Raw genomic sequence first — 17,217 nt, 5'->3', positions numbered from 1 at the left:
TTCTCAATTATAAAATGGGTGTAATAAAAGAACCTATATCATAAGATTGGTATGAGAAGTAAATAAAATTGTATTTAATTGTGTTTAAAGCACTGCCCCAGGATTATAAGAGTTCAGTTCAGTTCAGTCACTCAGTCGTATCTGACTCTTTGTGACCCCATGAACCTGCAGCACACCAGGCCTCACTATCCATCACCAACTCCCGGAGTTTACCCAAACTCATGTCCGTTGAGTTGGTGATGCCATCCAACCATCTCATCCTCTGTCGTCCCCTTCTCCTCCTGCCCTCAATCTTTCCCAGCATCAGGGTCTTTTCAAAAGAGTGAGCTCTTCACATCAGGTGGCCAAAGTTTTGGAATTTCAGCTTCAACATCAGTCCTTCCAATGAACACCCAGGAGTGATCTCCTGTAGGATGGACTGGTTGGGTCTCCTTGCAGTGCAAGGGACTCTCAAGAGTCTTCTCCAACACAACAGTTGAAAAGCATCGATTCTTTGGCGCTCAGCTTTCTTTATAGTCCAACTCTCACATCCATACATGACTACTGGAAAAACCATAGCCTTGACTAGATGGACCTTTGTTGACAAAGCATACTTTTTAGTATGCTATCTAGGTTGGTCATAACTTTCCTTCCAAGGAGTAAGCGCTTTTAATTTCTTGGCTGCAATCACCATCTGCAGTGATTTTGGAGCCCAAAAAAGTAAAGTCTGACACTGTTTCCCCATCTATTTGCCATGAAGTGATGGGACTGGATACCATGATCTTAGTTTTTGGAATGTTGAGCTCTAAGCCAACTTTTTCACTCTCCTCTTTCACTTTTATCAAGAGGCTCTTTAGTTCTTCTTCACTTTCTGCCATAAGGGTGGTGTCATCTGCATATCTGAGGTTATTGATATTTCTCCCGGCAATCTTGATTCCAGCTGGTGCTTCTTCCAGCCCAGTGTTTCTCATGATGTATTCTGCATATAAGTTAAATAAGCAGGGTGACAATATACAGCCTTGACATACTCCTTTTCCTATTTGGAACCAGTCTGTTGTTCCATGTCCAGTTCTAACTGTTGCTTCCTGACCTGCATACAGGTTTCTCAAGAGAAAGGTCAGGTGGTCTGGTAGTCCCATCTCTTTGAGAATTTTCCACAGTTTGTGGTGATCCACACAGTCAAAGGCTTTGGCATAGTCAAGAAAGCAGAAATAGGTGTTTTTCTGGAACTGTCTTCCTTTTTCGATGATCCGGAGGATGTTGGCAATTTGATCTCTGGTTCCTCTGCCTTTTCTAAAACCAGCCTGAACATCTGGAAGTTCACAGTTCATGTATTGCTGAAACCTGGCTTGGAAAATTTTGAACATTACTTTACTAGCGTGTGAGATGAGTACAGTTGTGTGGTAGTTTGAGCATTCTTTGGCATTGCCTTTCTTTGGGATTGGAATGAAAACTGACCTTTTCCAGTCCTGTGGCCACTGCTGAGTTTTCCAAATTTGCTAGCATAGTGAGTGCAGCACTTTAACAGCATCATCTTTTAGGATGTGAAATAGCTCAACTGGAATTCCATCACCTCCACTAGTTTTGTTCGTAGTGATGCTTCCCAAGGCCCACTTGACTTCACATTCCAGGGTGTTTGGCTCTAGGTGTGTGATCACACCATCGTGATTATCTGGGTCATGAAGATCTTTTTTGTAGAGTTCTTCTGTGTATTCTTGCCACCTCTTCTTAATATCTTCTGCTTCTGTTAGGTCCATACCATTTCTGTCCTTTATTGAGCCCATCTTTGCTTATAATGTTCCCTTGGTGTCTCTAATTTTCTTGATGAGATCTCTAGTCTTTCCCATTCTATTGTTTTCCTCTGTTTCTTTGCATTGATCGCTGAGGAAGGCTTTCTTATCTCTCCTTGCTATTCTTTGGAACTCTGCATTCAAATGAGTACATTTTTCCTTTTCTCCTTTGCTTTTCGCTTCTCTTCTTTTCACAGCTATTTGTAAAGCCTCCTCAGACAGCCATTTTGCTTTTTTGCATTTCTTTTCCATGGGGATAGTCTTGATCCCTATCTCCTGTACAATGTCACGAACCTCTGTCCATAGTTTGTCAGGTACTCTGTCTATCAAATCTAAGAGTTCAGTACATGTTAACAAAAAAATAAAGTTTATTAGTGTTTAACATGTAATAATATTCATTAAGTGTATTTACATTGTGGTCACTATTGAATGAACTAATATTCAAATTTGTTAATTCATAACAAGAAATATAATTGTTAAGGCGACTGTATATTTAGGCTATCTGATTCATACATTAATACAGTCTCTGTAAGCAAGCTATATGGGATGCCAAATTTATATGCAGAAGCAGGCCAAAGAGAGCTATAGATATTTAAAGGCATCAGGCTTTGGTATCAAGATGCAATATCTCTGTGTTAGATACGTAACCTATTACAAGAACAGATCTAATCTCTTGGTCAGCAAAACATCTGACTTTCTGGTTCTAGTTCTGACCTTCCTACTGTAGTTCTTTTACTATTAATACTTTCTATACTTAGTATAATATCATAATTAGTATAATTACCTCCAGGCTGTTCCAGCTCTTAATGATGTTCTTATATATATCTCTGTTCTGTGTCTGTTTTCTTTAAAGGAAGGCAGTTATCTTCCAGGATCTTGGAAAGACCCCAGACATCATTGTCCCCTTGTATACTGATTCTGTATATTTCCCTAAAGCTCTATCCACCTGATGTGAAGAGCCTACTCATTGGAAAAGACCCTGATGCTGGGAAAGATTGAGGGCAGGAGGAGAAGGGGGCGGCAGAGGATAGTTAGATAGCATCACCGACTAAATGGACATGAATCTGAGCAAACCCCGGGAGATAATGAAGAGCAGGGGAGAAGGACAGATGAACTGCAGTCCAGAGTCAGACAGAACTTAGTGACTAAACAACAACAAAGTCTCTATCTGTAGTATGTGCGTGTATGTGTGCTAAGTTGCTTCAGTCGTGTCTGACTCTTTGTGTCCCTAGGGACTGTAATCCACCAGGCTCCTCTATCCATGGGGATTCTCCAGGCAGAAATACTGGAGTGGGTTGCCATGCCCTCCTGCAGGGGAGCTTCCCAACCCAGGGATCAAACCTGCCTCTCTTACGTCTCCTGCATTGGCAGGCGGGTTCTTTACCACTAGTGCCACCTGCTACTGCTCAACTGAGGCCTTTATATAATGTGGAGTGGGAGATGCGGGAGTTATCTGTAGTGTAAAACTTGAGGGATGAATGATGGGGAATATTCCTCAACAATCAATAATGAATATTGATTTTCATTCATCTGAAGTATTTTCAAATTTCCCTTGTTATTTTTTCTTTGAGCCATTAATTGTTTAGGAGTATCATTTAACTTCTACCTGTTTGTGGATTTCCCAAATTTCCTTCTGTTATTGAGCGTGCCTTTTAATCTGTTTTGGTCAAAGAACATACTTTGTTTTATTTATGTTCTTTTAAATTTATTGAGGCTTGTTTTATGGCTTTAACGTATGTCAGTCCCAGAGCTTCCCTGGTGGCTCAGATGGTAGAGAATCTGCCTGCAATGCAGGAGACCTGGGTCTGATCCCTGGGTTGGGAAGATCCCCTGGAGAAGGGAATGGCTGCCTACTCCAGTATTTACTCTCTCTCTCTTTTTTTTTTTTTTTTTTTTTAACATTTTATTTTATTTTCCTGTAATCCAGTATTCTTACTTGGAGAATTCCATGGACAGAGGAACCTGGCCCGGGCCACAGCCCATGAGGTCACAAAGAGTTGGACACAACTGAGTGACTAACACTTTTACTTTTCATGATCAGTCTTGGATAATGTTCGATTACATTTGCAAATAACTTCTTTTCAAGAAGTTTCTTTTGAAAGGCACAAAAGAAACATTGCACATTGCTTCTGTTCACAGCCCACTGGCCTATACCTAGATACAGCATATAGCTAGCTGCAAGAGGCTTGAAATGTAATAGTTAGCAGGGGAGCCATGTGTTCAGTTAAAATTTGGGGTTCAGTTCAGTTGCTCAGTCATGTTTGACTCTGCAACCTCATGGACTGCGGCATGCCAGAGTTCCCTGTCCATCACCAACTCCTGAAGCTTGCTCAAATTCACGTCCATTGAGCTTGCTCAAATTCATGATGCCATCCAACTATCTCATCCTCCGTCGTCCCCTTCTCCTCCTGCCTTCAGTCTTTCCCAGCTTCAGAGTCTTTTCTAAGGAGTCAGTTCTTTGCATCAGGTGGTCAAAGTATTGGAGTTTCAGCTTCAGCATCAGTCCTTCCAATGAGTATTGAGGACTGATTTCCATTAGGATTAATTGGTTTGGTCTCCTTACAGTACAAGGGACTCTCAAGAGACTTCTCTAACACCACAGTTCAAAAGCATCCATTCTTCGGCACTCAGATTTCTTTATGGTCCAACTCTCACATCCATACATGACTACTGGAAAAACCAAAACTTTAACTAGACAGATCTTTGTCGGCAAAGTAATGTCTCTGCTTTTTAATATGCTGTCTAGGTTAATCATAGCTTTTCTTCCAAGGAGAAAGCATCTTTTAATTTCATGGCTGCAGTCACCATCTGCAGTGATTTTGAAGCGCCCCAAAATAAAGTCTCTCACTGTTTCCATTGTTTCCCCATCTATTTGCCATGAAGTGATGGGACCAGATGCCATGATCTTAGTTTTCTGAATGTTGAGCTTTAAGCCAACTTTTTCACTCTCCTCTTTCACTTTCATCAAGTGGCTCTTTAGTTCTTCACTTTGTGCCATAAGGGTGGTGTCATCTGCATGTCTGAGGTTATTGATATTTCTCCTGGCAATCTTGATTCCAGCTTGTGCTTCGTCCAGCCCGGCTTTTTGCATGATGTACTGTCCATGTAAGTTAAAATTTGGGGTGGAGGATGTTAATACTGAAAGGAAGAAGAGGAGAATGGATTTGGGGGGACAGGCATGTGATAGGCAGCATTATATTGTATTTGTGGTAATTTACTTTGAAATTTTAATACAAATTGTAATCTGAATCAATAGCTTGGGGTTATCATAAGGATTAATATAAATTATTTCTTTGGGGGTGCTGAGTCTTAGTGTGGAATGTGGGGTCATTGATCTCTGTTGAGGCATGTGGGATCTTTCAGATGCAGCATGTGGGATCTAGTTTCCTGACCAGGAATTGAACCTAGGCCCCCTGCATTGGGAGTCCAGAGTCTTAGTCACTGGACAACCAGCAAAGTCAAAAAAGTGATTTTTGATTGCGTGGCTTATTATATCAGAATCCACTGCCCTTGCATTAGTAAGATATAAGAAACCAGCAAACCCAGCCACCAAATCCAACAATCTTTGTTAGTCCTGGAGCCTCTTAGAAGTAGAACACATCACCCCTGTATCTTTCTGCTTCATGGGGGATTCTGTTTTCTTAAATCGCTGAAAAGATTTTAGCGTCTGTTTTCTGAGTACCTCTCAAGGTGCTGAGCCTTGTGGCTTGGAGGCATGTTTGTGCTAACTTGCTAAAAAATACTTTTGTTACTAAGTTTGAGAACATTGTTAGCATAGCACCCAGTAGGAAGATCACCGGAGTTGGGGTTATGTTTGTTGGCTCTACCTTTCTCTCATCACTACTTGTATTTGTAAAAAAAACCCAAAGAGACAATAAGAGCATCAAAAACAAAAACAATGCCCCCTGCCAAACTTCCAAAACAAAACCCCCTGCTCTTCAGTGAATAGCATTTGCAGGTTTGCTTCAGATTAGAGGATAGCTGGAGATCACTTGCAGCTAGAACCTTCTGCCTCTCCCCTCTCCTTCTCTCAGTGTGTATGCTTTAGTTATTGCTTCCTTCATGTAGAGGGCACAAGACCTGTGGCAACTGTTCCTTAAGCTTCAAGAACATATAGGAAGGAACTCTTCTCTCAACGCCAGTAGAAAAACTCCTGTGAAAGGAGTCCATCCTGCCTTGTCCCTGAGGTCATAGGTCCTGTGATTGGCCAGCTTGGTCAGATAACCACCCCTCAGCACTCACTGTGCCTAGGGGGACTTAGTCATACCAGCTTCTTTTTGGCTACACATTGGAGTTGAGTGGCAAGAAAATGAGGGAGAGGGCTCTGTGTCATTGTGGAGAAGGAGCAGGATTCAAGGGTATCAGCACAGATATGTGGGAGAATGATTGGCAGGGCAGCCATTCCAAACTATGTCGGCCGTATCAAACTGCTATATTTTACACATGTAATTTAATTGGGTAATTTACTTGATCTCCCTGATGTCACCTTCGTTTATGTGGATAACTCTTACCAATGCAAGGTCTTGTGAGGTTTACTGTGTATGAAGTGCATAGCACATGGAGGTCATCAATGAGTGAGAGTCTGCTGCTACTGTTGATGCTGCTACTGCTTTTGCTGTATCGTTAATGTCACCATCATCCCTTTTCCCCAAGTTCTCATATTTAACTTCTGTTTTTCTATAACACACCCTTGAGAATGTTCATAAACCTTTAGCTCTCCATTAACTATTGAAGTTTAATTTCCTTAACTACTCACTGTTTCTTTCAGATCCCCCCAGGACCTGGTCCCCACATCTCCTTTTCAGCTTCATCTCTCCACCTCTCTCCACCTCCCTCTTCACACTCTGTGCTTGGGCTATAAGTCTGCACTTCTGTGAAGACCTCATGTGTGAAGTTTTCCGTACCTGTTCCTTTGCTGATGTTGTTACCTTGCTTGGAATACCTCTTTTGCCTACCTTCTCTCTCTAGAATTCTGTTTGTTTGTTTTTTTTAAAGTCCCAGGTTAAAGCTTGAGACCTGATCCCTTCTCTGTTGCTTTCCCTAATCTTTTTCAATGGCAGGGAGCATTCTGTAGTTCACAGTACTTTGTGCCTGTATGCACATAATTTATTTTTGCTCCTTTTAATTTAATTTATTTTTACAATTGTTTATGTGCTAGTCTTTTTTTTTTTTACATTTAAAAATAGTCCAGGCCAATTATTTTATAGGATGTCCCACAGTCTGAATTTGTCTGATTGTTTCCTAGTTCTGTTTGTTGTAATTATTTATTACCCCGTTTTGCCCTTTTTTTATCTACTATAATCTGATTTTTAAAAATGGAAGAGAATCAAGGATGTTTGTTACCTTGTTTGAGTTGCATTCTAACTCTCATTGGGTATTTTCAAACCTAATTATTATTTTTGTGTTTTGCTGTGACACTTTTGGAGAGAAGATAAATATAGGGTACAGTAAAAGGGCTATTAAATGCTTAGGGAATGTTTTTGTCAACTGTGTTTTTGCCAGCTATTTTGTTAGTAAAGAACTCATTTTTAACCCTGTTTATTTATTTTTATTTATTTTTAAGTTTTAAAATTCTGAAATATTTTTTTCCTTCATTTTTTAAATTTAATTTAATTTTATTTTTAAACTTTACAATATTATATTGGTTTTGCTAAATATCAAAATGAATCCGCCACACGTATACATGTGTTCCCCATCCTGAACCCTCCTCCCTCCTCCCTCCCCATACCATCCCTCTGGGTCGTCCCAGTACACCAGCCCCAAGCATCCAATATCGTGCATTGAACTGGACTGGCGACTCGTTCATACATGATATTATACATGTTTCAATGCCATTCTCCCAAATCTTCCCACCCTCTCCCTCTCCCACAGAGTCCATAGGCTGTTCTATACATCAGTGTCTCTTTTGCTGTCTCGTATACAGGGTCATTTTTAACACTGTTTAATGTTGAGAATTTTTAATAAAATGTATGAATCATGGTTATACTTGCAAGAAGACTCTCTACAGTATTTCAGTAATTTCGGAACATGAATTTCTATAGCTCACTACTGTGCTTTTTTGTTTCATTTTTTTTAGTTTTGAAGAAAGTTTGCTTTGATTTATTGTAATGTTGTTACACTGATAAGCTTACAGTCAGTGAAAGCAATGGCATAGATGTGTTAACAGCATGTTGCAGTGAGAAGGATAAGGCAGATCTTTGTGTGTAGGCAGGCAAATCTCTCTGAGAAATGATTAAATTTACTTTTTCAGCTTTATTGAGGTATAATTGACATGTAACATTATTTAAGGTGTACAATGTGATGATTTGGTATACATATATATTGTGAAGTGATTACTACAATAAGATTGAACAACACAACCACTATCACCTCTTATAGCTACCTTTTGTTTTGTAGTGAGAACTTTTAAGAGCTACTCATTTAGCCATTTTCAAATATTCAATATGTATTATTGACTATAGTCATTATGCTGTACATGAAATCCTCAAGGTATAGTTATCTTATGGCTGGAAGTTTGCCTGTGGCTCAGTACAATGGATGTAGGGCATCTGTGGTTTAAAGTGGGACAGTTTTCTTCAAAAACGTAACTCCATGATATTGACTTGTTTTACTTCTTTGTCACATAGTGGAAAAAATACCAGTTGTTGAGGTATTAAATATTTTTAAAGCTTTAGTTGTTTGAGGTTTTACTTTATTTTTTACACATGACTAAGTTAATTCTAGGAATATTTAGTGGATGTCAACATGGGGCTTATTGTTCAGAACATAGTCTTTGCTTAGCTCAGTCTAGCATCAGAAACAAAGGATAAAAATGTTTTATCAGTAAATATTTTTTGAGCACCTACTCTGTGCCAGATGCTGTTCTGAAGCATAAGTCAGTTACAGTTTCTACCCCCTAAGGAATTTGCAGCCTTGTGGGTGAGTCAAACAAGTAACCAGCCACTATAGCACAAGGTGCCAGGGTCGGGAAACATACAAGAGACTCTAGGAGTCCAGGGGTGGGAATTCTAATTAGAGGTAGGGCACTTGATGAGTGATAATCCAAGGCAGAAAATCAGAGTCAAGGATATTCTAAACTGAGAAACATTGGATGAGAAATCTCAGAGGCAAAAAAAAAAAATATGACCCATCTAGGGAGTTGCAGAGACAAAGCAGTTTTTCTCAAGATGTGTCCTCTGTTTGCTTGAGTCAGAATCATCTGGGAGTGATTCTTAAACCCACAGATTCAGGTGACTCTCAAACTCACTGAAATGTGAGAAACATATTTTAGTTGAAAGTTAAAGGATATGAAGGAAAAATGAAAATATAGTGTAATATATGCCATGTTTAAGGTACACATAAAATTCTGTGATTAGCTTTATTTGTATGAACTACTTCCTGGTGTCTCAGAATCTGCCTGCAGTGCGGGAGACCTGGGTTTGATCCCTGGGTTGGGAAGATCCTCTGGAGGAGGGCATGGCAGCCCACTCCAGTATTCTTGCCTGGAGGAACGTGGACAGAGGAACCTGGTTGGCTACAGTGCATGGGGTTGCAGAGTCGGACATGACTGAGTGACCAGGCACAGCACAAAACATTTTAAATTTGCTAATTCCTGTCTTTAAGTGATGGCTGGGTAGAGTGGGACAGGGATGGGGAAAAGGGAGGAATATTACTATAAAATGTATCTCTTTACCCCTAGATGATTCTAAAAAGTCTGTTTATCTTTTATTCATTTAATGTTTTTGTTTTTCTTTTAGTCCAAGGACAAAATGATGAGAGGCTCTCGCAGAGGATGTGTTAGACTCAGAGTGAGTATTTATTCATTTTTATGAAAACCAATTTTGACAGAAAGAAAACTATTTTGACAGATTCATGGGAATCTAAATTTAGTTTAGCTCCCTTACTTAATTGGTGGGGCAGACAAGTTTAAGGCTCAGAGGAAAAACGACTTCTCCAGGGTAACTCCAGAACCAGGGCTAGAGTTCAGTTCTTTTGGCCCATTAATTTAATGTTGTATCCATGACTTGATGCGCCTACTGATTTTTTAAATCTGTTTTGTATCCAGGGACAGGGGCTGGAAATTAAATAAGTTGTAGTGTTGGCAATAGAGTAAGCAGTAGGAAAAAACTCTGAGAAATCCCCACTTTCAGCTGTTTAATTCTTTCTGTTCAACACTATTTAATAATGGATGTTGCAGCAGTTATGTCCCTTAGAAATATAATGTGAGCAAGATATATAATTTAAAATTTTTGTTGTGTCACATTGAAAAAGCAGGTGAAATTAATTTTAATGATATATTTTGTTTATGCCAGTATATCCAGAATATTATTTGAACATGCAATCAATAAAAAAATTATTGCGATACTTTACATTCCTTTTTTTCATACTACGTCTTTGGAATCCACTATGTCTTTTGTACTTATGGCACATCGTGGTTCAGATCAGCTGCATTTCAGGTGCCCTATAGCCTCATGTGACTCAGGGCTACCTATTGGACAGTACAGGCCTATAGCTTCAAACTGTTTTTTATTTCCTGTTCAGTTTCCGCCATTGTCTGAATAGCTAAAGACAAGGAGGAATGCAGGGTTGAGGATATAGTTTCTAGTACTCAACTGTATCTAAAGAAGGGCCTCTGTCGTAAGTATTAATAGGTAAATGAGCTTCTAGTGGCATTTTCTTCTTTTGGATTCCTGTTGCTTTCTTTCTGCCATCTTTTTTTCTGTACCCTTTTGAAGATGTAAATGTATTTCATAAATATATGATTGCCTTTATTAGCAGTAGGTTATTGGTAGAAATGGGAGATAACTCTGAGAAAGAAATCAAATTCTAATGGAAAAATTTTGACACTGAGATAGGAGTTAAGTATGGTGAATTTGCAGGATGGAAATGAGACAGGCTTGTTTTGAACAGATGGTGTATATTTGACAGCATAAAGATTTTTGAAAATTCAGCTTATTGTGCTCTTGGCTATTTTCCCCCTTTCCTTTGGTTTTTGCTTTTGCCTTCTTGGTTTAATTGCTTTTCTAAGCACTTGTTATTGACCTCAGTCACCGCTCAGTCTGGTATTAACTGCTTTCTTGGCTTGAGATAGACTCAGTCAGTAGTGAGACTTTGGCAGAGCTGTAGTGAGACAGCTCTTCAGTTGAATTCAATCTGGATTGTTACATTTAATGCACATTTTTTTTCTTTTAAATATAGCTTAATTATTTATTAAACCTCGTGACTACCTTGTAGGTTAAGAAGTAGGATTTGGCCCAGTTACTGTGGAAGCCTGTCTGTGTGTCCCATTCAAATTGCACCTGCCTCCCTGTCTCCTAAAGTAACCACTCTGTTTTATAGGAACCACTTCTTAGATTTGCCTTCCTAAATTCTACATTTTATCTTGCCCATTTAAAAAATTTGATATCTTTTGTTTGCAATTTATCTGTTGAAGACTCCAGACCCTTTGACCTGGAGGAGTTTTCCATAGTGTAGGTTTTATGGATTGTGTACTGGTGCAGTTCAGCATGTTCCTGTCTCTGCTTTTCCTACGTATTGGCAGCTGATCCAGAGACTGAGTCAGACTTAGGTTTGATCCCTTTGGCAAGACTTTAGGCTGTGTTGTGTTCTTTTATTAGGAGGCAGTGTCTGGTTTTTGCTCTTCATTGGTATTAGCAACTTTGTTTTTGGCTGCAGGATGTCAATTTCCTAACCAGGGATTAAATTTGGGTCACGACACTGAAAGTTGCTGAGTCCTAACCACTGGACCACCAGGGAACTCCCAAATATTACCAACTGTTGATGCAGTACCTAGATCCATTTGCAAAATTATATTTTATCATTTTGTTTAAATTTTTATCAGAAATAATCATATAAGGAAACACTTCATCAGTTATTTGGTTACCCAGTGCTACAATTCAAATAGGATAAATAAATGCTTGATTATTTCCTTTTACTTACTGAGTGTTCATAATAATGGACTTAAAACAACACTCATATATATATATATATATATATATATATATATAAAAATGTCTGTATATACCCAAAAGAATTGAAAGCACAGCCTTGAGTGGATATTTGTATACATAGGTGCTGTTTGCAAAAGCAGCAGCACCTATTGTGAGCAACTATTGTTACTCACAATAGTCTAGACATGGAAGCAGCCCTAGTGTCCATTTGATGGATGAATGGCTAAACAAATGTGAAATATCCATAACAATGCAATAGTGTTTAGTCTTAAAAAGAAAGGAAATTCTGACACATGCTACAACATGGATGAACTTTAAGGGCATTTGCTACATAAATTAAGTCAGTCACAAAATGACAAATACTGTTTGATTCTACTTATATGAGGTACCTAGAGTTGTCAAATTCATGGAAACAGAAAATAGAATGGTGGCTTCCAGGGGTTGAAGCTAGGAGGATTAGAGATTTCTTGTTTAATGGATACAGAGTTCCAGTTTGAGAAGATGAAAAAGTTCTGGAAATGGACGGTTAGGATGGTTGTACAACAATGTAAATGTTCTTAAAAATATAAAAATGGTAAATTTTATGTTATGTGTATTTTAACAATTAAAACCATTTTTTTAATCTACAGTTTTTTAATCTACAGTTCTATAGATCAAACACCTTGGAAAGGTTCTCTCCTTGTTGAAATCATGTTAGCCAAGCCGGGCTCTCATCTGGAGGCTCTGAGGGACTACAAGGGGAGAGTCTGCTTCCAGGTTCATTCAGGTTGTTGGAAGAATTCATTTCTTTGTGATGAAAGGACCAAGGTCCTCATTTTCTTGCCAGCTGTCAGCTTGAGATCTGTGCTTAACTTCTAGAGGCTATGCATACTCCTTGTCCTGTGGCCCCTCCATCTTCAAGTCAGCATGGTGCATGGAATTCTTTTAGTGCTTTAAGCCTCTCTGACTTCTCCTTTCTGTTACCAGCTGCAGAAAACACTCTGCTTTTAAAAAGTCTTATATTATTAGAATAGGTTATACCCACCAGATAATCTCCCTTTTGCCATGTAATCACTTCAGTGATTACTCTTCCTATAACATAATCCCTACAGTAACTTCTCATCATATTTGCAGTTTCCACTCACATTCAAAGGGGAAGAGAGAAAACAGGGACGGGGTCATTGGGCAGGGTGGTATTTTAGAATTCTACCACACAGCATGACCGAGAAGAGCTTGCTGTACCTGTGTCTGAATCTTATTTTTGCTCTTTGCTTTGTTGACTGGAAGAGGGAAGCAATCAGTAATTCTCCAGACCTTAGGTTTTCTCTTCTTTTAAGTGGGGATTATAGTATCCTTGCAGAATTTTGTGAGGATTACTCACTTAATTAGGCTTTTAATTAGTTGTGTGTGTGTGTGTGTGTGTGTGCTGGTGTGTATGTGTGTTTTAATAGGCTTTGCGTTATTTTCAAGAAGCTGAACTACCATTTGGCTTTCTATTTAGGAAACATCTGGAGAGTTTGTTTGCAATATAGATTTCCAAGTTCCACTCTAGTGATATACTGTTTTAGAACTGGGTCTGGAACCTTTTATTTTTAAACAGTTTCTCCAGGTGATTGTTTTGTACAGCCAAGTTTGGGACCACTGGTGTGGTAGAATCAGAGAGACCTGGAGCTGAATATCATTTAGCTACACCCCTTACTGACTCTGTGCCTTTGAGCAAATTTCTTAACTTCTATGAAAATAACATCTAACTTGTAAGATTGTGAGGTTTAGCACTTATGTATGTACAGAGTTTGGCACATTGTACACATGCAGTGATAACTGCTGTGAACGATGATGGTAGTGGTGGTGGTGATGATGCACCTATCATCGAGATTCCAGAGGAACGTGACAAGCTCTCACAGATCTCTTCCTGCCTATTCATCCATCCTATCCTATGTTCTAACCACACCACACTTTGTTTCTTCAACCTTTTATCATATATTTTTCTATGTCAGGAGTATTCTGTGCCCTTATCTGGTGAGCTCATGCTTTTTTTTTTTTTAAGTTTAATAGTACAATCATGAGGCAGGACAGGACAGTTCACAGGCAGCTTCCCAAAGACAGGCCAGGTCTTCTCCCCAGGCCAGTGCACTGCCCCACAGAGCACCCAGGCAGATGGGCAGGGAGGCCCACCCTCAGTCCAGCTTCTCCAGCACAGAGAGCACGTACACTCGGCTAAGCTCGCTGCCAGAGTTGTAAGCAATGGTAGTGTTGTTCAGCAACAGGATCTGGCAGGCCAGCTGGGCCTCAGTCTTCTTCCCCAGGTAGACTGACTGTATAACAGGTCCCCATGGTTTAGATCTGTCCGTAAAGCAAGCACAGCCTGGCCGCTGGTCACCAGCAGGTTGTCTGAAATGACACTCAAGCTTGCACCACAACCCAGGTCTTGCTGAGTGGAGTAGAGCTTGATGCCTGTGCTGCAGTCCCAGATCCTGATGAGGTCATCTAGACCACGGCTGGTGGCGCAGGGGGTGGTATAGGGGAGGGAGGTGACATCTCCACGGTGAGTGAACGTGTGGCTGACCTGGCTGCCAGTCAACACGTCCCACAGGTGCATGGCCCCATCTTACCTTGCACTGACTAGCACTGTGGTCTGGTCAGTGTACACAGTCGTGATAGCCTCTGAGTGGCTTTGCAGAGTGAAGAGGCAGCCTGAGTCCTCCAGACCAATCACCCTCAGTGTGTGGCCCTGGCTCCCAGTCACACAGTGCCTGGCCTCTGCCTCCAGGCTGTGATGGGCTTCTGGTGTGCAGGGCACTGTGGGTCAGTGCTGCTGTGTCCCTGCTGCTGTACGTGGGGAATTTGGGGGACTGCCCTGCCTTGGGGCCCCTCGGAACTGCAGGAAGCTGAGGGCAGATGTGAGTCTCCAAGGAGAAGTCAAGGAAACTATTGAGCCAGGCAGCCAGTCCTTTTGTCTCCGTGTTGCCGGAGGAGACCTCCTTGCTGCTGCAGTGCAGAGTGCCCTCGATGGCCTCCCACACCTCCAGCCGACCATTGCTGCACCCACCATGATGGGATTGCCCTGAGCTCCAGGCTCCACATAGAGCCGTCTGTGCTGGGGGACCAGATGAGGAAAGGGAAGCTCTGAGAGGAGTGCCTCCCTCATCCTCAGGGCCCTGGGGCAGGGTGGGTGCAGGGCTGGTGTGTGGACAGGAGCCATTCCGAATCTCTTCCTAGTACACTGGCTGCACCAGGCGGCTGACATCATTGCCTGGGGAGTCCTGAGCAGGGCGGCAGCCCACCCAGTGCTAGGACTCAGGCTGAGTTAGCTCTGGGAGCTGCACCTATGCTGAGAAGTTGGTGTTGATCAAACAGGTGAGGTCTGACAGATCCCCAAAGAAGGGAGGCAGCGGAGGGCCCTGTGATGGTGCCGTAATGGAGGACTGTCCCCGGGCCACTCTGGCCACCCTTCCTGCTGTCTGACAGCCGTTCCCAGCTCTCTTGAGCCTCCAACACATTGCCAACACCACTGTCATGGTGCTGCCTGCCTGGGTGCCAGATGCTGGTGAGGTCATTTCCGATGTGTGCATCCCATACACACATGTGGCCTGCCAAGCAACAGCTCACCAGGAGCATCCCATTGCTGGCCAGAGACTCGATGTCCATGAGGTGCCCATGCAGCACCAGGGGCACGATCTCCGTCTCAGGTGGCCTGTAGCTGTAGTCACTGCAGGCCAGCACCCCATACCATGGGTTTGCCAGGGTCGTGCACCAGGCTACTTATAGTTACTCGGGCAGAGCATGCGGTACAGGCAGAGCAGCAGCAGCACAATGATGCCTGAGGCCTTGCTGAGCCCCACCACCTTGTACGGGGTGATGTCTCTGTGTGCATGCACCATGTCTGGCCCCTGAGGCTGGCCTCCCAGAGCCCATTCTGCCCAGACCATAGTGGAAGCCAGGGGTTGTGGGTATCCTGAGGGTGCCACCCCTCCAGAGGCCTCCGTTAGGTTTGGGGCGGGGGATGACAGGCAGCAGGTTGACGTACCTCTGGGCCAGTGTGATGATGTAGTAGCTGAAGAGTGTTGGCTAGTGGCCGAAGGACAGTTTCCTCCAGTGTTCCTCATCCTCAGGCCCCCAGGTTACTCTGGGGCTGGGCTGTCTTGGACACCCTCAGATGGACCATTGGGCCTGGGCAGCTCCCCTGGCCATGTCTGGTTCTTGGGTGACTTAGAGGTGTCAGGTGGGAAGATGGAGAAGGTGGGATCTGGGTAGTTGGAGGGTACCACATCACTAGGTACAGGCAGGGGAGCCAGGGTGCTCTCACCCAGAGAACCCTGTTCTGTCACCTGGGCAGCTAGGTCTTTGTACACCAGGATACCAGTCACAACAGTGCCAGCTGTGGTAGGTGCTGTGTTAGGCGGGTTCAGGCCAGGAAGCAGACTGCATGCAGCCTCTTGGGGAACTGCAGGTTTTGGAAGGAGAATGGTTGCAGCATGATGGTGTAGGGTGTGGACAACTGCCGCTCAAGGCGTGTTGGCCATGCCACTGGCTTAGCAGGGGGCAATCAAGCCTCAGGGGGCAGCCACTTGTTCATATCTGCCAGCTTTGTCCAGCAAATGTCAATGAACAGTGCTGAAAAACAGCGTTTGAAGGAAGAAGTCAGACACCGGCCCACAATGGCAAAGCAATAAAAACTCCTGAGTGGAAGGCATGAGGGTGAAGTAGCCAACGAGGATGATGCCCAGCTCTGTGACCATGGTTTTCATGATGGACCAGCTCTCTCTGCTTAGGCCTTGGGCAATGCACAGCTTCCTCTTGAGATCCACTGGGGTGGAGACCACTGACTTGGTGAGCACCAACACATTTTCTAGCCCAGTGATCACCACAAGGTAGGGGAAAACCTCACCACTGTTGAGGGTGGCATCAGGCCAGAGAGTGTGCAGAGCCCCACAGATGTGAGCAGTGATCCGAGTACTGTGACCATGGTGGGCAGAGCCAGCCCCCGTTTGGACTTGGCTCTGTGTATCTTGCACGTGAAGGAGAGGTAGGCCTGATGTAGGTAGGCACAGGACGATGAGCTCAGCAATGCCAGTCTCCTCCTTGAAGTGCACGTGGACCAGGCTCTCTGCCCAGTTGGGACTGGGGTGCAGGAGCATCAGGGAGGCCCGCAGACTGCCCAGAAACTTGAATGGTAGTGCTGGAAGACCAGGATGATGGTGCACGAGACCACTCTCTTCCTGGTGTAGAGGCTGTACTCACGGAACAGCCCATGGTTGTAGCAGGTCTGAGATGCCTCTCATGCAGCTGTTCAGTCAGGGTCATCCTCAGCCAAAGTCACCTTGCTTCCTTCCTGGGAAGTGACCATGGATCCGCCTGGCACACACTGGACAGCCCTGACAGTGGACACTGTCTGCACACACGAGTCTGAAGCAAGTTCTCGAAGTAGTATCCCACCGTATGTGGCAGATGGCAGGCAGGACATGGTGACCAAGCTCATCTTTTAAGAGACTTTTCAAATGGTGATTCTTCATGAAGCATTCCTGACCCACACCCTTCTA

At 42.7% G+C, this 17,217-nt stretch overlaps 1 protein-coding gene and 1 pseudogene across 5 annotated transcripts in view; one reads left to right on the top strand and one right to left on the bottom strand.

Annotated features, from left to right (window-relative positions):
• OSBPL9 (oxysterol binding protein like 9) overlaps positions 1-17,217 on the top strand; it is a 266,125-nt gene that overhangs the window by 120,643 nt on the left and 128,265 nt on the right. For all 5 annotated transcript variants that reach the window (XM_070368082.1, XM_005894723.3, XM_070368081.1 and 2 more), the window contains exon 2: positions 9,506-9,556. In XM_070368082.1, the coding sequence (XP_070224183.1) occupies positions 9,518-9,556 (39 nt within the window). In that variant the 5' untranslated portion in view covers positions 9,506-9,517. The remainder of the gene's footprint in view (positions 1-9,505; positions 9,557-17,217) is intronic.
• On the bottom strand, positions 13,715-16,815 carry LOC102280960 (sterol regulatory element-binding protein cleavage-activating protein-like; annotated as a pseudogene).

Source organism: Bos mutus, chromosome 3, assembly GCF_027580195.1.
Source record: "Bos mutus isolate GX-2022 chromosome 3, NWIPB_WYAK_1.1, whole genome shotgun sequence".
Lineage (NCBI taxonomy): Eukaryota > Metazoa > Chordata > Mammalia > Artiodactyla > Bovidae > Bos > Bos mutus.
The sequence above is the reverse complement of the archived record's forward strand: the minus strand, read 5'-3'. Positions and strand labels throughout refer to the sequence as shown.